We start from the raw sequence: 23353 nt of genomic DNA on the forward strand, positions 1-23353 counted from the left end.
GCAAAATTCCAGAAGTTTAAAGGAAACAAGATACCAAATAAAAAACTTTAACACCAAAGAATAATTTTAGAAAATGAATAGTGTTTTTCTATTATTAACAGAAAGTGAATTGAATCTCATAGTAAAATGGAAAATTTCAAAATGTTTGTGTAATGTCCATATGCACATTATATATATATATATATATATACACATACACACAGAAACATACACTCTTAGTTTTCCATGTGAATGGAATGAAACTTCAAGGACCTATATTAAATAGCTATGAGAAGGTCAAAAAAAATTTTGAAAACTGATATCATCCAGAAACATTCTTAAATTGATAAAAGCAGTCAAAATAGTTCATATATGCTCTATGACCTTTCAAAAGCAGCTACAGTAAAGTATGAAACATAAGATTTCATTGTTCCCTAATAGTTCAGCCCAAAGAAGACTATGGAAAATATTTGCTCATACTTTAAATCTGGGAAATGACATTAAACTATTTATTTGCTCAGAAACTAAAAAATGCCTGGTACATTACGTTCTTCTCCCTGCTCTCTATTTTTTTTTTTTTTTTCACCAAGCCTTGCTCACGATTGAGCACCAGTATCTGAAATGCAATAGTCATATAGATTTGGAATTTAGAGCATAAGAAAATGAAGGTACTCTATATGAATTAGAGATAGAATTTTATAACAGGATGTTAATTCATTTAAATAAAAAGATAAATGAAGACCTATGGTATAATTTTTTCTACATTTAGAGAAAACAAGCTATGACAAACGCTAATACTTTCTTTTAAACTTTTGAAAATATCCCTCAAATTTCAAATATTTTGAACTAGCAAATAAAACCTGCCACATCCTCAATTGCACCCTAGAGGAATTGCTAAGTAAAATCAGCCTAGAAAACATTCTTTGGCCAATGATGACCTTGCATGCAGCCATGCAACCATGCATTCATGCAACAAAGCAAGACACAACACAATGCAAAATGGCAAAGAAAACCAAGTGATGGCCATGCTGGTATTTGTCAAGGGTCTCCTTACCAAATAGTGAAATCCTATGCCTGACAAGAACTCCAAGTTTGCAGAATAGGCTGAAGACAAAAGAAAAAAAAAGAGAGAGAAAGAGAGAGAAAGGGAGGGAGACAAAGTGAGAGAGAGGGAGGGAGACAGAGTGAGAGAGAAGGGAAAGGAAGAGGAAAGGGAGAAAAGATGGGGAAAAAGAAGAAAAGGGAGAGAAAAAAACAGCTGATATATGAGCAAGAAAAAAGCAACATGATGTCACGCAGAAAGAATCAATTATCTGAGCAGAATATGAGAGTAAAAGGTACTAAAGAAAGAATCTTTAAGTGCATACCTTTAACAAACATGGTTAAATAAGCACATATTATAAGTAAAGAAACAAAAAAAATTGGAAGCAAAGCTAATTAATATAGAAGCAATCTACATGAAATCCATAAGTATATAACCACTGAAGGAAATCAGAAGCTAAAAGTGTGTTTTTGCCAGTTCCATTTTGTCAATGAATTTGAAAATATTTACATTAATGAAAATATATAGCAACAAAACTTTGGTGCTTGTTGGATCAATATTTTGAAATCTACTTTGAGTTTTGTCATATAATTTGAACTAACCAGCCCTATCCATTCTAAGTTCACCTATTTTATTTACCAAAAAAAAAAAAAAAAATTCAGAAACACTATCAATCAGCTACTCCAAGGGAAAAATAATAACTAGAATAGATATTTTTATATGAGTTTTAGTTATAACTTTGATCTAAGAGATTGCAAGCTTCATGAAGTTAAAGACTACATTATTAAACCATATAGCATGTAGAACTGTAGGTACCCCATGATTACTTTTGAATGAATAAGCCATTAAATGAGTGCATTTGAAGTATTTAAAGTTTTATAATGATATTGATGCCAAATAGATCCTAAGATATTTGGTGGTGCTTGTTATATTTCTTATCACTATTTGTGCCTTAGTCCTATCTCGGAAAGATGAAAATCCATCTAAATCCTCTGGGTTCTGAATCAGGATAAGATTTTTGGAAAGCTTTGTTATGTAAATTATTATATGTGTGCTAAAAACTGAAGTGAGACCAAATATTTATTTAATACAGATACCTACCAGATTAAAATCCACATTCATCTAATTTTGGAAAATAAACATGCTCTCCAATGAAGTGGCAGTAGTGACATACTTCATAGTACTGTTTTGCTATTATTTTTTTCCCCTGAGGCAATTGGGGCTAAGTGACTTGCCCAGGGTCACATAGTTGGAAGTGTTATGTGTCTGAGGCCAGATTTGAGCTCAGGTCCTCTTGACTTCAGGGCTGGTGCTCTATTCACTGTGCCATCCAAGCTGCCCCCTGTTTTGCTATTATTGTCATTGTTTTTAGTAGTTGTAATAGATTCATTAGGACTGAACCACATCCAGATTCTTATTCATTTTTCTTTACTATCAATAGTTTCACATGTAGAACAGATGGCAATGTTTTGAAGTTCAATCTTTGGTCACGGAAAGAGGGATTTGATTCAATGCTGCATTAATTTGATACTCTAATCACATGAACTAAAATTATGTATCCCATCTATGTATTATTACCAACAACAAAAAAGTAATTCAAAAAAGAATTTACTAAAGAAAATAAATAGATCAGTTATCATACCTTTCAATAAAAAGAATTTATATTGAAAAATTCATGTATAGAAGAATTGTGTATTAATACCTTTATCATATTTGAAAGTTGTAAACAAAAAACTCCACATACTTCTAAAATAGTTATTCTATTAGACAGGTATTTCTTTTCAAGTAGATAACTGAAACTACATCATAGAATGAGACTTTGTTTTTAAGTTCCCGCCCACTGTTTACTATAGCTTATCTAAGCTACTTACTGTGCAAATTAGCCGCAAAAGGAATCCTTCTATGTTCCTAAATAGAGTGCCTGGGAATCATACATTCATATAAATGATATAATTACCTCCATACTGTGACTCTCAATACTTTCTCACATTTTCTCCAATTTCCCCTTCCCACCAGGATTATGCTTTATCCAAATCAATTCAAATTACGTCATACTGAAATATACTTGGGAAAAAAAAAAAAAAAAAAAAAAAACTGACAAGAATTTTAGCCAGAATATCAAAGATACAGACCTGAAAGGAATAATGGGATCATCTCATTTTACAGATGAGAAAATTAAAGGCTAAAGAAAGGAAGTGAATTGTTGATGGTTTCAAAAGCAATAGAAAAGGGATTCAGACTGAAGTCCTTTGTCTGTCAGATCAAGCTCTTTTCATTTTATCCATGATCTTAAACAATAACAAAGTATGTATTTAATACCTGATAACTGCAAAGAGTTGTGTTTACATTATCACATTCGATGTATCTCTGCAGATACAATATTATCTTGGTTTATGTTGTCAATTAGTGATTGTGCCACAGAAGAAAATTAAAGCATAAGATGTCAGAGTTGGAAGGAACTCCAAAGTCATGTAATCCAACTCATATCTGAATTTCAACCTTCTCTCTAATAACATGTACAGTCATCCTGCCTCTTCTCTTGGAGTGCATTAGTGAAGGGAAACTTGCATTAGGAATATTCTAATTATTGTGTTTTTCCTGGTACCTAGTCAAATTTGCTTCTTTGAAACTTAAAGAATCTTAATTTTGTTCCTGGGACCAAGAAATAAGCCAAGCAAATCCCTCTTCATGGCAGCCATTCAAATATTTAAAGAGAGTTAATATAATATGTCCCCTCTATTCTACTTCACCCTGTCCCATGTCTTCTCCTAATACAGTGACTTGTCATATTACCTTCCAATTTGTCTTTTAAACATACTATAACTTGTGAATTTCCTTAAAACACATGGCAGCAAGAACTAAATACAATTCTCTAGGTGTCTACTATTGGACTATAATTTCCCTGGTTTTGGAAAGGTACACTACTTTTTATGCATCTTGATTTTTTTTTAGTTGACACCTTATATCACTTGCTCATATTACCTTTGGTAATGAAAATTCTAACAACAAGACGTGTTATTAGAGCATATGTTCTTGATTAAAGCTTCTTTTAATGCACTGTTACAAGGAAAATTATAGGTATACTAAACAATCCCATGAAACTTGGCTTCTAAAATGAGGAAAGAGGTTCCTAAACTTAACTCCCTGAGTATGATGTCTAATTGAATAGGCAGTTTTAGAAACCATAGAGATAGAAAAATCATATATTCATACCCTTATTATCTAGAAATGCCATACTACTTACATGTATTAATTACTTCAGTTATAAAATATGAAATACTTTCAAAGATTAAATGTAAGACAAAAACCATCACCATCATTAAAACCCATCTGAGTTTCCTATAGCGCCCCCCCCAAAAATCATTGCTTGGGACTCATTTTTAATAATTACTCTCTTTATCTAGTTAATTGATTCTCAAACAAGATATATAATTCTAAGCCTTTATACATATCATTCCTGCCTGCTAGGGCCTAGAAGAACTTATTCTTCTTCTTGCATTGCCTTTGAAAACCTACGGTAAATACAACTCCAGTGGATTAATACTTTATTGGACATAAATAAATAAGGGGTACTACTTAATAAGAGGTAATAATTGATACAAATAAGATACCAAAAGCCTAAGAAAAGGACCTTTATTCTACTGAATAAATCCCATTCGAAGGACAAAAGCATCATAGGAATTACACAGGATAAGAAACCATATTAGAGTGCCAATTTGTATCAGTAGAAAGAGTACTCACTCTTGATGAAATCATATAAATATCAAAGTATAAAAGTGTGTTTAAGTAGACAGAGAAAATGATGGATATAAAGAGATATATAGATGATATGACAATAATTTTTTGTGAGCAAATGTTTCAAAAATAAATTAGAATTTTAAAAAATATTTAACAGTTGAGTTCTTCCAACTTCTATTTCAAATGTGTCTAGAATTGTTTGTATACCATTTTATGGGCAAAACAAAGACTTGGATTTTATAAGTCAATAAAAAAAAAATTGGTATTTGTTGAAATATTAAATAAAAATATTTACAAAGTGGATTTTCATGATATCATAAAAGTAACAACTCTTGATGAAAATTAATTGTTATTTTGTTAAAATATTTTTTCTTAATGAGACAAATATAGAAAAATTGATTCTAAAAGATTATGATAAAACATCACTACATCTCATTCAAATGCACTAAAATTATAAAAATTTGCTTTGTTTATTAAAAATTAGATATCAGTCAGGAAAATTGGGTCTAAGTTATAGCAGATGACTATTTATAGGAAATCTATTACCAAGGTGCTAAAAGGGGAGAAAATTTGCATGATATACAGGAATCAGCAAAAGATAGAAGTCTGAATATGAACTTTCCTAGATACCAGTTATATAATTTTGAGTAAGTCACTTGTTTTCTCTGAGCCTCACTTTTCTCATCTGTAAAATGAAGGATTGGGTTTCATGATGTCTAACTGGCATTCAGTCATTCTAGGAAAAGCCTCTAATTTCTCCCAGTTGTATCCTGGCAGTTTCCTCAATCTGAAGAGGAAAAGTAGTAAAAGAGGAAAGGCAATAATGACAGGGGCACAGCAGCATGTAAGACTTTCAAATCCACAGGGCTTGCTAAAGGGCTTAAAGTTGTTGGCAATTGTCTGGTTAGCTAGCATCATCACAGAACACTGTGAAGAGGAGTTAAGAAGAATTAGAATTCTACAACTTACTATACGTATCTGACATGGAAAAATTTCTCCTACTCTCCAGGCTTAGTTTCCTTATCTATAAAATGAGAGGGTAGATAGGAAGACTCAAGGTCTAGCTAACAATTTATGAATATAAATATGAATATAAAAATAAAAGAGGAAAAAAATGACTAATTCTTAGTGAGAAAGAAATGAAAGAAAACACAAAGGAACAGAATATTCTATAGTGGGGATAGAAGGACAACCCAAAGATACAAAGCTTATATCATTTAACGGTGGCTCACACTGATGACAGCTTGAGATAGAGCTAAGCTAAGAAGAATAGTCAATATTAATCAAGAATCGGAGATTATGTTATACAAGCCAGGAGATGCAAATCTTTGAAGCTGACTGCTGTTACTTTTTTTTTTTTTCTCTGTACAATGGGATTGTTTTTAAATTTTTTTACCATACTGATTTCTTTTACTTTATATAACATATATTTGCTTATGTGTGGATGTATATGTATATGTATAAATCTCTGTGTGTGTGTGTGTGTGTGTGTGTGTGTGTGTGTGTACCTTCTGGAAACAATGATTTTTTTTGCAAACTTGTTCTATACACAGCACTCTGAAACAAATTTCATTCTCCACAGGAATAGTTTATAAATATCAAGGCTGAAGAAGTAGAAGGCAATAACTCAATGCTGGCAAGGGCAATTTGAGTTTTCATAGATAAAAAGTCCTTACTCCTATGGAATATGGCTTCATTATATGAAAGATCACCCCAAAAGAAATGCCCTATATAAAATCTGAATGATACAGAAAGATGAAGTATACATCACTTAAAAGTGAAAAAAAGAATACTGATACATAATAGGGAAGAAATATACACATCTTCATATGTATCCCTATCTAGTACTTACTATTTCTACTTCTCAAAATGAATACTCTTAACAACATTTATTATTACTATTACTAGTGATTAATGTAGGTTACACTGTTTTCTCAAACATTAAAACAAAGAAATTATGCTCTGTTTTATCATCTTGGGGATATTGGTTCTGCTTTTTTTGGATCTCCAACCCATGTGTAAAGATAGGTTGATAGCAAAAACACAAGGTGGGAATGAAAAGGGAATAGGAAGAAATTAACTATTGTCACTTCATGGAGAACCTATTCTAAGTCTGAAGCTTATCAGTCTTGATATTAGAAGGAACCAAACTTTAAAATATGACTTCACTTTCCTAAATCTACAATATAATCAAGAGTTATTTTTTTCTCTTCATTAGTGATTCATTTTCCTAAGTTTCATTTTACCTAAATGTATATCCAACAAAAAGTTAATTGCCCTGCTATTCACTGTTGGTATCAAACCTATTAGCTGAAGACTAAGAAAATTTTCTATCAACTTTTTATATTATGTTTAAGCTATGTGATGGATATTTTTTAAAATTTTCATTCAAACATTTATGGATATACCTGCTAAGGACTGAAAAAATGAAAAGTAAAATCATTTTATTATAACTCTAATAATGGATTAAAAGATAGACAGACAGAAAGATAGATAGATAGATATTCTAGAGAAACAATTTCAAAGATCAAGGAGGAATCTATAGCAAGTTTATACTATGATCTCTGCAAAAAAGAATAGAGAAGATGTGGGAAGTTGAATTGAATAGGATAATATAATTTTCATTTATATTCTTCTAATTTTAGTCTTCATAAATTTCATATTTAAAGGCATATAAGTTAGTCTGTCTTCTTACAATTTATTGTTTTAAAAATTAGCAGATTTAAATAAATGTTGTAAAATAATTAACACACTATTATTACTAAAATATAGATTATATCAACATATGTCCCACTTTGCTTGCTCCATATGTTTATATACCACAATGGGAATTATTTAAATCCCTACCTCTTCAGCACCAATTTTAGAATCATTCTGTAAAAAAATTCAGATGTTACAACATATATTCAATGGCTTACTATTCCTTCTCTTCTAAAATCATCCTAATAAACAGGAATCAGAGTAGAAATAGTATAAAATTTCTCTTGCCTCTACTCTATTCTACACAAGCCTCATCACACACACATAATTTAGTCTTAACTAATACAAAATAATTATGTTTACCTAGTAACCATTTCTTTTTCCTTGTTAGATGCGTGTCCTCCAGTGCTGAGAGGCCTGCTTGCTGCAGATAAGAAGTATAAGCGATGGTTTTTGAAATATTGATCAATTAAAGGAAGCACAACCTGAATGAAAACAGAGAAAAATAGATACCATCATTTCAAGTGTTCTCAGTGGTTTGAAACTGACCAGAATATTTTGAAAGTGTGATATAAGTTAGGATTACATGCAAAAAGTCCTCCCATATTCATAGCTATGTCATTCAGTAGCAGGATTCTAAATTTGGCTTCATTGGTTCAATTGACTACCTAGAACTGGGACACTAGACAGAAAAAAAGTAGTATACTGTAATGTGATTTTTTAGAAGTGCTATTTCCTTCCACAAAATATGTCAGAACCTAATAGGATATATTGGGCTTGACTAAAAAAATAATCAATTTTCATATGATGACTAGAAAAAGATGTAAATTTTAATTAGAAGAAATTTCTTAGATTCATTTTACCACAGGTTTGATGGGATGGTTGAAGAATGAGTATTATAACTTCCTTTTATAGACAATTAAGTAGCAGGAAACAATTTATAAGTAAACAATGGAGTTCACTGAATGTATTATTCTTTGTCCCTACCTACTTATTACCGACTTAAGAAGGGCTTCAAAAAAACATAATAAGCCTGATTTTGAATTTTTTATTTATAAAAAAGTAATATTTCATCAGGTTTAATTTTTACTTAACAAGAGACAGAGCCAATTTTTAAAACCACAATATTACTAAATTGTTCTTTTTAAAAATTGAGAAAGATATATTTTCATTCTAATCAACATAATTCAAAGAAACATGAAAACTTTTAAATCAGACAACCTTCTATTTTGCTCACAACTAATTGCTATTTAGGATATTAAATAGGGAGAGAAATGGAAGCATAAGACAAAGTGCTGTGAAGAAAGGGAGAACATTTAATTCATGGAATTCATGCATTTTCATGCCATGGAATATTTACATTTCTATATCACCAAGTGAAATTCACATCATACAAATGCATCTTGAACACAGGCAAATAATTAGATGCCATAATCTGTAAACAAACAGTATAGCAACAAGAGTATACTATACTTTAGCGAAGAATTTGATTTCCTGTTCATAAGGAAAATGCTCTCCTTTGCTTCTGCTGCCACCATCTGTAAAAATGAAAAGTTTTTAAATGGATACTGTACTTCAAAAACTGAACACAATTCTACTAATGTCCAACTTGTCATTTCCCTATTTAGGATTTTCTTAATAAAGACTAGAATGGTTTTGTCATTTCTTTCTCTAGCTCATTTACAGATGAGGAACTGAGACAAACAGGTTAAGTGACTTGACTAGGGTCATATAATAAGTATCTAACATATTTGAACTAACAAGGATAAGTCTTCCTAAGTATGGGTCCAACACTCTATACATTGCACTTTATAGCTGCCACAGAGGTATTAATATTATTAATTCAAAGAAAAATGTATTTTTCCTTTTTTTTTTTTTCAATCCACATTGGATGTTACATAATATATAATATTCTCTGGTTTGTTTGTACATATGACCTGGAATTTTATCATAAAACCAAATGCTTAAACTATAATATGACTCTGTCATCTATGCAAAGTTAGGAACACATTTCCTTGCCTTTTACCTAATATTTCCCTACTTTTCCACCTCATAACTCCTGAAAAAAAAATGAAGATAAGAGATTAGAGGAGGCTAGATCATATTCTAAGAGCCTTAGAAGACCTTCCCAATTCAGATCTTATTTCTTTTAATAAATAAGAAACTTAAAAATACTTTTAAGATGTGACTTTTAATACTTTTAAGATGTGACTTTTAATACACATAAATATTATTTGGAATATATGTAGTTATATAAATATATGTACACTTTTGAACATGAAGATTAAAAATCCCATTATGATTCTATTTTAATTCTCTAATTAAATATCACTCATTGAGAGGAATATCTGAAAAAAATGTTTTAGGTTTTTTTTCCTTCTGAATTGCAGATATAGTTTCAACTAGAGTATATATTATAAACTACGTTAGAATTGGCTACCTTAAAACCAAGAAGTTTAGGAAGAGAGTTATAAAGTTGGAAACAGGGACTCCTATTATGAATGAGACAATTGAATTAGGAATACAGAGGAGAGTTTCTCCGTAAGATTTCACTGGAAAAGCTGTAGCTATATTTAAGATTAAGAGAAATGTCAAGAACAAGAAAATCCTAGTGTATGAGTTTATAATTTTTCAGTCTTAAGCATATGAAACTTATTTCATTAGGGAATATTTTTTAAGGCAGGAAACATTTTTAAGACAAATATTTACTGAATATTCAATTAGAAATGCTATTATTTTTGTTGAATTAATTAAAGAAATAAATTCCACTTACAAACTACAAAAATTAAAAATGAGATGCAAAATATCAAATTAATTTTGAGCCATAAGGATATGTCTGGATACACTAGCATATCTGACATATTTTCCTATGTTCTTTTTATCAAAGAAACCACAAAAGAGAGAAATCTGAGGAAGAAGGAATCTGATAGAGAAAAGAAATAAATTCCAGTTATATAGGGCTCTGACAGAGGCAATAACTAATAATAAAATACTTATTTTTTGTTCAGTAAATTTTACCTATTATTATTTTAAAATTAAATTTTATTTAACAATTAAATAAAATAATAATAAATAAGCATAGTTGTTAAAATATGGAGATAATACATAAAATGAAAAAAGAGTGAGATGGGGGGAGGTAAAATATCTTTTTCCTGTAAAATATTCTTTTTTTTTTTTTTTTTTTTTGCTCAGGTAATTGGGGTTAAATGACTTGCCCAAAATATTCTTTTAAGATGGCAATTATTCATACATATTAGAGAAGGAGCTGTAATAGGGTGAGGGAATGAGGTCTGAGGCAAAAATGGTTTGTGAATGAACTGAAATATTATGCTGAAATATAATTATAATAGCAGCTACATGTTTCAGCATCCTGGATTTGGGAATACCCAAGTTCAAATCTGGCCTTATATATGTATTAGCTGTATGCCCCTGCAAAAGTTACTAACTCTCTTTGCCCCAGTTTCTTCATCTATAAAATGGCAAAGAGAAGGAAAAGGCAAACCTCTCTAGTATTTTTGCCAAAAAACTCTCAAATGAGATCATTACAAGTCAGATATATCTGAAGAGATCGAACAACAACACAATATTAATTACATAAATGTTTGTTACATATAGTTAATCATAGAGAAATGAAGATGAGTGATGAATATCTCAATCATTGTGTCTTCTGCAATGGTGAAATCTAATTTATATCTTACTTTAATTCTAAAAAAAAGGTTCTTTATGGTATTATTTGTTACATGCCATGTCTAGTAGCTATCATTTTTATTAAAAAAAAAAAAGGTAATTTAAAAGCAAGTTATATTTTAATAGTCAGGAAAATGTTTTTGTTGGTGTGGTTATCAACCCTGAAGCAGAGTATATATATACTCAAACCACTGATTCATGAGATCGAAGATTAGAATTAGTGAAAAAGCAAGAAAAATGAGAGGAGATATGAAATATAATTAAAATAATCTAGCCCTAAATGATTTCAAAACATAATTGAAAATTTAAAAATTGAAATGGACAGAATAAGTGACATCAACACTGATAATGTTTTTATCCAGAAGTTTATACAATACAAAACAACAAAACAACAACAAACAAACAAAAAATCAGTAGACAAAATACTGAGATCGAGTCCAGAAGTATCTTGATCAACAACCATGTATCTAATACATGCGCTGAACAGAAATGGCTTGTAACACCAAACAAGAATATAAACTCTTTGTAAAATATCACTGAAGATAAACAATTAGCAGCAGCATCTCATAAAACAGGAAGTACAATGGGGTATAAACTACTTTGAAAAAAAGGTTGACAAGTACTCAATTAAGCAAATTAAGCTCTCCATCTTGAGAGCACTCCAGAAAGAAACTGGAGGAATTGTTTTAAACAAGAAAAACATTTTTAAAAACTATAATAATAAACTATTTTCTCCATAAAGAGTGGTGGAACTACTACATTTGGACTTTAAAAACCCAGGTATAGAATTGCTTTTAGAGGAAACATTGAAGTGTATAAAGATGAGAAAAGTAGCCAGATTGAACAAAATACATCTAGAAGAGATCCATGCTAGTGGCACTAAAATTGTAAAAGTGCTGACTGGCAACTTTAGAAGATATATAAAGGAATTTTTTAATGATAACATCCTACCAATGTAAAGAAATGAGGCTAAGAAACACAAAATACAATGGACTTTGAAGAAGTAAAAAGGAGTATCAAATGGACAGCAATAGAGTCAAAAGCAGGAATGAGTAGTGTGTAACATAAATAACGAAGAATTCCAAAATAGAACAGATATCAAAATAATTATTAAATAATTGTATGATACTAAGAGAAGATATATATGAAAAAAAAGAATAAATTGGTCACGTGATAAGAACAAAAAGATGGAGATCCAGAGTGTACTAGTTTCATTATAATGTCAGTATAAAAAGAAAAAAAAAAAAAAATCCAGCGCTTTGGTTTTACCCCTAGGGGTGAACTTTGGAAAGGACATGGACAAAGAAGCATAGTCTAGAAAGAGATGGATTTATTGTGATATGCATCATTTGCAGAAACTCCCAAACTGATGAGATCACAGATCCATTTGTATGTTTAAGTATTTTTTTTTAAGTTTAACAATGTTTTATAATTTATAAAAGTTTTTAAAAAGTATCCTCCAATTTGATCCATGAAACATTAGAAAGTAAACATTGTAAACGTTATTATTTCAATTTCAAAGATGAAAAAACTAGCCCTGGGGGAAACTAAATATCTTGCTCAGTCATACAACTACAATTTTTAAACAATTACTTAATTTTTTCCTTTCACCATACCACATTACTTAACTGGTTTCCTACTCTCTTTTTATGTGGTTTCAAATAATGTCTCTTAATCAAAAATCACTAATTATATTTTGGTCAAAGATGATGTGATGAGGTCACCCTAAATTTAAGGACGTTTAAGATCTCACGATATTTTTTCTTCTTTGTCCTGATATTAATAATCTTATTGTCAAGTGTGCAAAAACTCATTTGTTACTAAAAGGACACTGGTATCATACCAAACTCCAAAATATATTGATGAGCTTCATCCACATATCTGATAAGTTGTTGAAGGAAACTATAGGCAAAGCGTTTCTCAATTGATGGTGTGTCTAATTCCAAGTCCTTGAATCCCCTTAAAAAGAAAATACAAGACAAGTAAGATTCTACAAAGTCAACTAAATGATTAATTTTACAAAAAATAAGAATATTTCCAATGGTACCTATTGCCCCCATATTATTCCTTATAAAATAGTTCAAAATAAGAACTGGAAAAATCACTAATGAATATGTGCTTCTAATTTAATATTAAAAACTAATTAATAATTTATTGTGAGGTGATAAAAGTTCCATTTAGGAAAAAAATCTTAAAAGCATAGTATAAACCTATGGATTTTTTTTGTAATGTTACTATATGATTTGAAAATATAAATAACATAAAAAGAATCTTATAGTAATTGTGGATGGGAATTATAGAAGTAAATGTAAGGAATGGCTATGAAAAAAAGTTAGTATACTTGGTCATTTCATTGAAAAAAAATCAAACAAACAAACAAAAACAAAACTTTGTTAGTTTGCTCTTTTTTTGAATATACAAATACTATACCAACTCCCAAGGTGAAAATTAGTGGGAAACGATTAAGCTGAACTACTAGTTAGTTTTTTTGTTATAGATATTTAAATATTTATCTAAAATGTATTTTACACTACATAAATTATTATTTTACCTGGATACGGCATAGCCATTTATCTGTAAAAACTTGAGAATATCCTGTGCTTTCTCTCTATCCTTGGCTTTTTCTTTGGCTGTCAAAGTATCATAGGGTACCAGAAGGGGATGGTTGCCACCTCCTACTAGAATATCCAAAAAGAAAAAATGCATTTAGGGTAATTAATTCTATTTCTTCCTTCAAAGTGCAACTTATTAGTAGAATAAGATGGGATTAAGTGACTTGGCCCAGGGTCACACAGCTAGGAAGTGTGGTGCTCTATCCACTGCACCACCTAGCTGTCCCTCCTATTCCCATTTTTCAATGTTGTACAATATGATTTTGTAATCATTTATTTACATACCTGTGCCTCTCGGATGGAATGTAAGGATCCTAAAGGAAAGAAGTGTTTCATTTCATTTTGCTTTTGCATCCCTACAGCTTTAGTTAACAGAGTTCAAGGTACAAATACTTAGTAAATAATTGTGGTTTTTTTTTTTTTTTTTTTTTGCTTTTTACAGTATTTCTTTTTTTTTGTTTTTTTATATTAATTTCTTTTTTTAATAATTGTAATTACTAATTGATAAGCAGAAATGCTTAGAGATGCCAAATATCTCTATTAATAATGCAATAATGGAGTAGAACTTTGTGAAATTTGCTTCTTTTCATTCAGACTATCTTCCTAACATTTTATGTTTATGTAAATGAACAAGTGATGACAAAACAAAATATAAATTGATATGTAAAGTGGTAAAATTTCAATTTGATCCAATACACATTTTCTGGTTCTCATACATTTATTAAGTGATTTCTTTGTGGAAAGATATTAGGGATTTTTTGCCTTTTGCCTCTTTAACCTCTCTTCTATATCCTTAGATGGATCTACTTCTTCATCATGGCCTTTAAAAGGAAGCAAATTCTTTATCTAGTCTACTAAAGTTCTGTTCCTTTTATTACTACTACATGATACAAGTGATTAATCTTTACTCTTTTTGTCACATGCCTGGATTGCCACTAAAAAGATATGATTCTCCTTCTATTTTATTTTTTATGCCATAGATTAGCTTTTCTTAAACACTACTTCTTAATAAATCATAAGAAAAATCTTCAATGAATCTTTTTTTAAAAATTACATCAAGTATAAACTTTTTGTCCAATTTTCAATAAGACCCTGCAATCAATAATCCCAATGTTAAATTTAATACTCTTTTCACTGTTCCACATATTTATATAAGAAAGAGGGACAAAGAATCTGTATTTATCACATGTGGCCTCTTAGAATTTTCATTAGATCTTGTACTCTTGCACTTTATCAAGGAAGACAACATTCTTGAGAGAAACCAAGACCTAAATGTTCTAACAGCTGTGAGGATAAACATCATAAGAAAATTCCTGAAATAACTTTTATTAAATTAAACATTTTGTTTGGTTAATTTTATATACATTTAGACTGATAAAACAGTATTCAAATAACTCTAATTTTATTTGGTTACAAATTCTTAGGATGATTTTAAATTGTATGTTTTTTCAACTTAAAATACGAAAAGGAAAACATATTAAATGTCCTATTGAAAAAGTGTAGTATTTGATTTATAGATAATAAAATTTATGGAAATTGAGTTCTTGTAATTAATCTACCTGGCTGGGTGGCAGTATTAAATTACAATTAGAGGGAAAAAAAGTGTTGCAATATCATCTCAGCCCTATGATCAGTGAATAATAAATTTTCCATGATACACAGAGAAAGATCCCTTATACATCATTTTTATATTGTAGATATTGTTTGACTTGCAGCAAAATCAAATGCAGAGGGGAATAAAGTGCTTTATTGTGGGATTTTACTGAAAATAGATATTTTAGTCCTGAATACCTTATCAAAAATTCATTATATTTAACAGCTATGACCATGCCTCTTATTTCTAAGATATAAATATTAAATCAATTTATATCCTACAAAATTATCCTAATTTGTCAGTTTAATTTGCAACACTGAAAAGAAAGAGAAAAGAATAAAGACCACTATTAAAGAATCTGCAGAAGAGCAGGGAAAGCAAATAACCATTGTGTCAAGTGAAATATATTCTCATTTCTCTAGATACAATTCAAATATGATACAAATAGAAAAGTATGAAAATTATTTCATGTTATTATTTTTTCCATTAATAGGATTAATATCTTGTCCAGAATTGGAGTCTCATTGGAATCTTATCCTAGGGACAAGAGGCACTATGTAGAATAAAAAGTTCCTTCAAATATGTTATCCCAAACTATGATACATGTGTTAATGTTTAAATAAGCAATGAAAAATCCATAATTCATTATTAAGTTATATCCAGTTCTACTATAATAATATAGTAGAATCATGTCTTTTTTTTTTAAATACCATTTTTAAGTCTCAACTAAAATCCTATCTTTTACAGAAAGCCCTCTCCAATCCCTCCAGTGCCTTCCCTCTGTTAATCAATTCCTATTTATCCTTCAAATAGCTTGCTTTGAATATACCTGTTTGTATGTTGTCTCCCACATTAAAGTGTTAACTCCTTGAGGAGCTTAGCCTCTTTTTGTATTCCTAGCACACTGTGTGGCACAAAATAGATGCTTACTAGATTTTTATATCAGTGAAAAAAATTTTTGAGTATCCTTTCATTTGACCATCAAAGATCATATAACATCTCTCAATTAAATTGTGATTAGTCAACCATGTTACATGAAAAACATCAAAAGGTCAAGCACATGTGAACAAAGTTTAGTGTACTTGAAAGAAACACAAATAATATATGTAATTATTATTGTATATGCAATTAACGTGGATACGTGAATGTTCTATGATTTTGTTGGTGTGAACACTCCTACACTCCTGTGACTTATTAGAGGGTCTCTGAAAGTTAATATGGCTTAAATATGGCCATACATCCTGTGACTAAAGTGATCAAATATCTCTTTAAATTTAGTTAGATTGATTTGGGGTCCAACTGCATATATTACACTATCAGGTATATACGTCAGCTTCTTAGAATCGGCCAGACTTTATCCTCTACTGGCATAGAATTCAAGAATCCAGATTCATCAGTACACCATAATAAAAACAGGATTTAAGTAGCAGAAATAATAAACTTTTTTTTTCAAAAATTACTATGTTGATAATCATCTTTAGATAGCACACTAAAGTTTGAAGACTTTTTTTTATTTTCTAGGCTTGATAAGTAATATCATAGATTCCAAGTACATTTTATTCTTCATTATAATCACACATATATACAAATACACACAAATCCTTAATATACTATAAAAGTCAATGATCCTTTAAAAAGGTTAACAGATCTTTTGATCTGTTGTTTCTTCTTCATTCTCCGTATTATTAAGCCCTTCCATCTGAAAGAGTCATTCGGTTTTTCCTATCCATCTACAAATATAATCCCTGAATATCTGAGTATTGAAAGGCTTGAATTAGAAAAGTTCTTTGTACAGAGCAATGGATCCCCAGATTGGGTCAATCAACATATTTTAAGAGAAGGGGAAAATAAGAGAATGAAAGAGGTAGGAGAGAGAAGCAAAGAATAAGGGAAGATAGACCGTAATTAAGGACAATAGTGTAGGACAGTGACAATGAAATAACAATCTTAAGGAACTATGAGTCTTGGGAAAAAATTAAAGATACCAATTGAATGAGTAAAGTCAAGAATCAAACAAGAATCAAACGCGTGTCCCTCAAGACCTAGTGGCTCCAAGGAGTTAGACTCTAGTTGCCCAAGATATGTCATCCAAAAATTCATTCATATAAATGCCCTTGTGATAAGAAAAAAGTTTTCTAGTGAGAGAAATGACTATTTTTCTACTATATTAATAATCAATTATTAAATTAGGATTTAAGTTTTTCCTTTCTATTTTCTCTTTCAGGGATCAGCCTCTTTAGGTCCTTCAAACAGTCTCTGAAGGACAAGGCTGACAGATTCTCAGGGTACATGCTCAGAGATCCAACTAGGAGAATTGCATTTGTCCAGAATGTAAACAGAATCAAAGCTCAGTGAATTCTAGTTCTAAAATAGTAAGTTTCTGCTCTTGTATTCCCTCATTATGGTTTAAGGTAACTAGCTCTTTAAGGAAAAAAAACAAACAAACAGCCAGAGTTAGTTGGGATAGAGATGGATTCTCTTGTCCACACTGGTGGAAGAAGATCTCATGATCAAGCCATACTCTCAACAAGAGTAACTGTAGACTTTTAGTCCACCTCCTTATTAATATGTCCACCACTTCATTAATTGTATACAAATAAATGTTGATTTTCTCCTGTAAGGGTACCTCCAAATATAAATTCAGTGTTTTAAGTGATCTCCAAAATGCTTTGGTTACTGAGAAAAAATGCTGCTCCTAAATTTATTATTTGCTAGACTAATTATTAAGCTGATTGTTAATACCTAGAAACTGTCTTTGGATCTTCTTATTCATCTCACTAGTAGTTGTTTTTTGAGTTGTTCAGTTACATCTGACTCTTTGTGACTCCATGAATCATAATATGGCAATGCTATCCATGGGATTTTCTTGGGGAAAAAAAAAAAACAGGAGTGATTTCCCAATTCTTTCTCCAATGGATTAAGGCAAACAGAAGTTAAATTACTTGCTCAGAATCACACAGCCAGTGTCTGAAGCTGAATTTGAATTCAAGTCTTCCTGACTCTAGGTCCGGTATTCTATCCACTAAACTACCTAGCTGCCTCCTTCTAGCAATAGCTGGCTACAAAATTCTTCTCAAGGATCAATAGAAGGTATATTTGAACCATTTACTTTAATGTGTGAATATCAAAAGGCATCAAAAGTCAACCAGGATCCCTTTATTGATCTCATAATATTCAATGCTTTTATTTGTCTTTGGGGAGAAAAAAAAAGTTATTCTTTGTAGCAAAAGTAGTATTACCTTTGGCCTCCAGTTCCAGTTTCTTTTTCTTTGCCCATATATTGTGATAATTTTCAGCCATCATTTCTGCCATTGCCTGAAGGGAACAAAGGAAAGAGCTGATTAATTTATCACAACATAGGTGCATACTTATTAAAAAGGAATGAAAAAATATCATTAAAATTTTACTTAATGGAATAATTTTAATATATGACACTTTAAATTTGACTGTTTTCTCAGTTAAGACTTTAGGATATCTATCAAGCAAACAAAGATTTATTAGGCACCTACTATGTGCTACCCGGAGATAAAAAGACAAAAGAGAAACAAATATGTTGTTTTCATGTAAAGGAACTACATGTAAATATATAGTAAATACCCAACATATATGAAGAAAATACAAAGTAACCTTGGAAGAGAAGACTTATGCACTAGGAAAGGCCTCAGGTAAAAAAAGATGCTTGAGATAATTTCTGACAGATTCTAAGAGTTGGAGCTGAGGAGTAAGAACACAACAAAAGAAGGGAGATGGAAATATTCTGGATGAAGAAAAGCAACTAATACATTGTAGAATGCATAGAGAAGAAAATTGTGTAAGAAGTTTTTAAAGAAAGAAATCAAGATGTGAACAACTCAAATGTCAAACCAAGGAGTTTACATTTGGCCCTGAAAGTAGTAAGGAGCCAGTAAAGTTTATTACAAGGGAGCATGAGTGGAGCAGTGTGACATAGTCACACTGGAATGGAAAATTATTTTGGTGGCTATGTAGACTAGAGGTTAGAATGGAAAATGACCTGAATCAAGGAGATCGATGTCGATGTCACTCTGTGAGTGACAGAAAGGAAACAGAGTTTAGCAAGTGACTGCATATATCAAATGAAAGAGAATTATGAATTTAAAATTCAGTTTCAGATGCCTATATTTTTATTCCTCTCCAGATTTCACTATGATTATATCAGTCTTTCTCTACAATGTTTCAGAAACTTCTTAATTATGGAAGCTCATTCCATCCTTGAACTTCACACAATAAAGTACTCCCTATCCCTGAGGTCACTCTCTTTCCAGAACCTCCATTTTAAGGAGGAAGCATAAGCTGTACTCCTGACTCTCTGAAGCTTTATAGAACTGTCAAAAGAGACTAGAGATGGATGTTATATCTGGTAGTCATCTGAACAAAGTTGATACTTGAATGAGATTATCAAGTAAGAGATTATATAGAGTGAAGAGAAGAGGATATAAGGCAGAAGAATAAGGGATTTGACAGTAGAGAATAGCATAGAGTAGATCTGGTTCACTAAGGGATAAAGATTGAAAAAAAAAAGAATTGCATAGACAGTGCAGGAATAATAGACTAGCAAAGTACAAAAGTGCAGAGAAATTGATGAATGAGGATTAAAAATTTTAGAGGCAATTTTAGGTCTTAACGAAATTATTTTTTAGCATGAATAGCTTATGGGTTCATAAAATTAGTTAATGTTATGTGGTGTGTGTGTTACCCATACACACTCATTTACATCTACATACATATGTATAATATGTATACACATATGTGTGTATGTGTGTATAGATTAACTAGGGTAACTAATTACATTTTTTCTCCTCCCTATAATGCTATTTAATTATTTTAAAAGTTTGTCAAATATTTAAAAAAAAATAAAATGACTTTTCTTTACCAAAATTATGGCATTTCTATATGAAATTTATAAATTTCACAAAAGTATTACAAATTTTTTTAAAATGTAATTTTTTTAAATTTTATTTTTAATTCTAAATTCTTTCCCTCCATCCACCATTCCTCCATAAACTGAGAAGACAAAAAATGATATCCACATTTCCATATTAGACATTTTCTAAAAGAAAAAGAAGAAAATTAAAAAAAAAAACTTTTTTTCTGCATTCTTAGTCCATCAGCTTCCTATCTGGAAGGTGGATAGCATTTTTTCATCATAAATCCTTTGGAATTGTTCTCCCTCCCCCTACCCTGAGGCAATTGGGGTTAAGTGACTTGCCAAAGGTCACACAGTTAGGCCCACATTTGAACTCAGGTCTTCCTGACTTCAGGGCTGTTGGTCTATCCCCTGCACCACCCAGCTGCCCCTGTTGTATCAATCATTACTACTGAAGTCATGCATGATAGTTTTTTTTTTTTTTTAAATAATATCAGGATTACTGTTGTACACTGTTTTCCTGGTTCTGCTCATTTCACTTTGCATCTTTTCACAAAAGTCTTCCAAGTTTTTTCCTGAAACCGTTTCCTTCATCATTTCTTATAGTACAATGGTACTCCATCAAAATTATATAACTTTTTCAGTCACTTCCCAATTGATAGGCATTCCCTTCATTGTCACTGTAAAAAAGAGGTGCTAATATTTTTGCATATATGTGTTTTCATCCTCATTTTCTCCTATCTTAGGAATAAAGGTACTTCAGGACCAAAGAGTATATAATTTTATAGCCCTTTAGGCATAGTTCCACCATGGTTGGATTAGTTTACAACTCCATCAATAATTCCTAAGTGTACCTTTTGCATTTTCTTTGTTATTTATATTCTCCTTAGTAAATGTATGTTTTTTTAATGCACTTTGCTCTATGAATCATGTTGGGAGAGAAAAATCAGAACAAAAGGGAAAAAACATGGGAGAGATTTAAAAAAAAATGAAAAAAGAAGGGAACAATAGGATGTGTTGGTTTACATTCAGTCTCCTTAGTTCTTTTTCTGGATACAGATGGCATTTTCTGTACAAAGTCTTTTGGAATTGTTTTGGATTACTGAATCATTGAGAAGAACCAAGTCTTTTCTAGCTGATCATCACACATTCTTGCTGTCAATGTGTACAATGTATTTATGGTTCTGCTTGTTTTGTCAGCATCAGTTCATGTAAATATTTCCAGGCCTTTCTAAAATCAGCTTCTTCATTACTTTTTAAGGAACAATAATATCCTATTATCTTCATCTACCACAACTTGTTCAGCCATTTCCCAATTGATGGGCATCTACTCATTTTCCAATTATTTGCTACCACAAGTAATTTGCATTTTCTAATTATTATTGATTTAAAGCATCTTTTTTCATGTGGCTATTAACATTTTTTATTTCTTCTAAAAACTGCTTGTTTATGTATTTAGACTTTCCATTAAGAAATGACTCTTTTATATTTGAAAACTGAGATCTTTATCAGAGAAATTTGCTGTTTCCTCCCAGTTTTCTGCTTTTTTTCCCAAAAATTTTTAGCTTCATTGGTTTTGTTTTTACAAAAACATTTTCACTTGATGAAATCAAAATTATTTTATCTGCTATGAATATATCTCTAGTTAGGTCATTAACTTTTTCCTTTATTTATAGAGCTGACTTGTAATTTAAAAAAAATTATAAGAAAATTTTTATCAGTAAGTACAATTGTGGATAGCTTTTTTGAAAACAAAGAGAAAATTAAAGAAAGATTAGGAAAAAATATTGAAATCAACAGATAGACTTACATGAAGATCTCTTGAGAGGGTAACATTGCTCATGTCGATAGCTCGAGGGCTGTAACCATGGGCAGTATCAATAGAAACCTAAGTAATAGAAGTGAAAACAAAACAAAACAAACAAAACAACAAAAAACAAAACAAAACCAAAAAAAAAAAAAAAAAACCAGTAGGCTGTTACAAAGACCACAGAGTAAGAAATTTTTGTGAAATCTTTTTCAGAAAATATGAAATTAAATATAAACTTGATAATAGAAAATTCTTGTACCCAAGGATAAAAATATCAAACATTAACAAAACTGATTTGCTCAATCTATCTCACTCATTAATATTTCAGATTTCATAAGCTATTCTTTGGCTAAGTGAGTTTTAGATATAATAATGGTATTTCATGGATCACAAGGAAATTGTATACTAACATAATCAAAGAGTTGAAGGGAAGTCCTCGTTACATTTAACAAAAGATTGATTCTAAAACATATCTGAAAACTAATTATCCAAACTTTGCTTAAAGACCTACAGTGAAGGGGAACACACTATCTCCAGAAACAGTCACCTCTTGTTGTTAGGAAATATTTCCTGTTAGAATCAGGCTTAATTTTACCTTGTTGTAAACTTTTATCCATTCCTACTCTGAGTTCAAGCAGAAGTCTAATCACTTTTCTATATAATGATATTTGAAGGCAATTATCACAGAACACATTCACTTTGCACATAACAGCATTAGAAGCTTAACCAAGGTTTGCTGAATGAATGCAATACAAATGAAAAAAATTAAAACAATAAAAGTTTGGTGTTTTTGGCTTTTGATTTTTTTCCCTCTATATAGTGGGAAGTAGTAAGTCTTTATGGTAATTACCTGGCTTGTCTGGGAGATGCGTCTTGTCCGAGTATAAAGGGCCATGCTGTCTCCTTCTCTAGTTCTTTCAATTCTCCACCCCCAAGCCAACATTGTTTTTAAAGACTCTTTGATTGGCCAGCGATAAATTTCTTTTTCCTAGAGGAAAAAAATGATGATGTAACATGTTAAAATAGAAATTTTAATTCTGTTCATTTTATTTTGAAAGAAAAATTTCTATTTTTGTTATATGATTAATGTTTCTCATATGTAATAGAAAGTAATTTTTTTTTAGTAAGTGGGTAGTAAGTGGGCGATCTGATTTGACAAATGCAACTAAAGAACAACTATATATTTTATGGCATAATTTTTTAAATTTCTTTAGCTTCTCTGTTCATGTTTACATCTAACATAAAGATATCTATCAGAAAATGAACATATGATTGACATTCTACCATGAAAATAAGAAAAGGTCAA

The 23353-nt window shown here is 30.6% G+C and overlaps 1 protein-coding gene across 1 annotated transcript in view; it reads right to left on the minus strand.

Annotated features, from left to right (window-relative positions):
- The window catches only part of RYR2 (ryanodine receptor 2), a 522738-nt gene that overhangs the window by 195530 nt on the left and 303855 nt on the right, over positions 1–23353 (minus strand). Inside the window, exons 57-64 of the mRNA XM_051996568.1 lie at positions 22898–23035; positions 22048–22125; positions 18592–18667; positions 13698–13824; positions 12990–13105; positions 8933–8997; positions 7823–7944; positions 1034–1083 (exon numbers count right to left, since the gene is read on the minus strand). Coding sequence (XP_051852528.1) covers positions 1034–1083; positions 7823–7944; positions 8933–8997; positions 12990–13105; positions 13698–13824; positions 18592–18667; positions 22048–22125; positions 22898–23035 — 772 coding nt within the window. The remainder of the gene's footprint in view (positions 1–1033; positions 1084–7822; positions 7945–8932; positions 8998–12989; positions 13106–13697; positions 13825–18591; positions 18668–22047; positions 22126–22897; positions 23036–23353) is intronic.

Source organism: Antechinus flavipes, chromosome 4, assembly GCF_016432865.1.
Source record: "Antechinus flavipes isolate AdamAnt ecotype Samford, QLD, Australia chromosome 4, AdamAnt_v2, whole genome shotgun sequence".
NCBI lineage: Eukaryota > Metazoa > Chordata > Mammalia > Dasyuromorphia > Dasyuridae > Antechinus > Antechinus flavipes.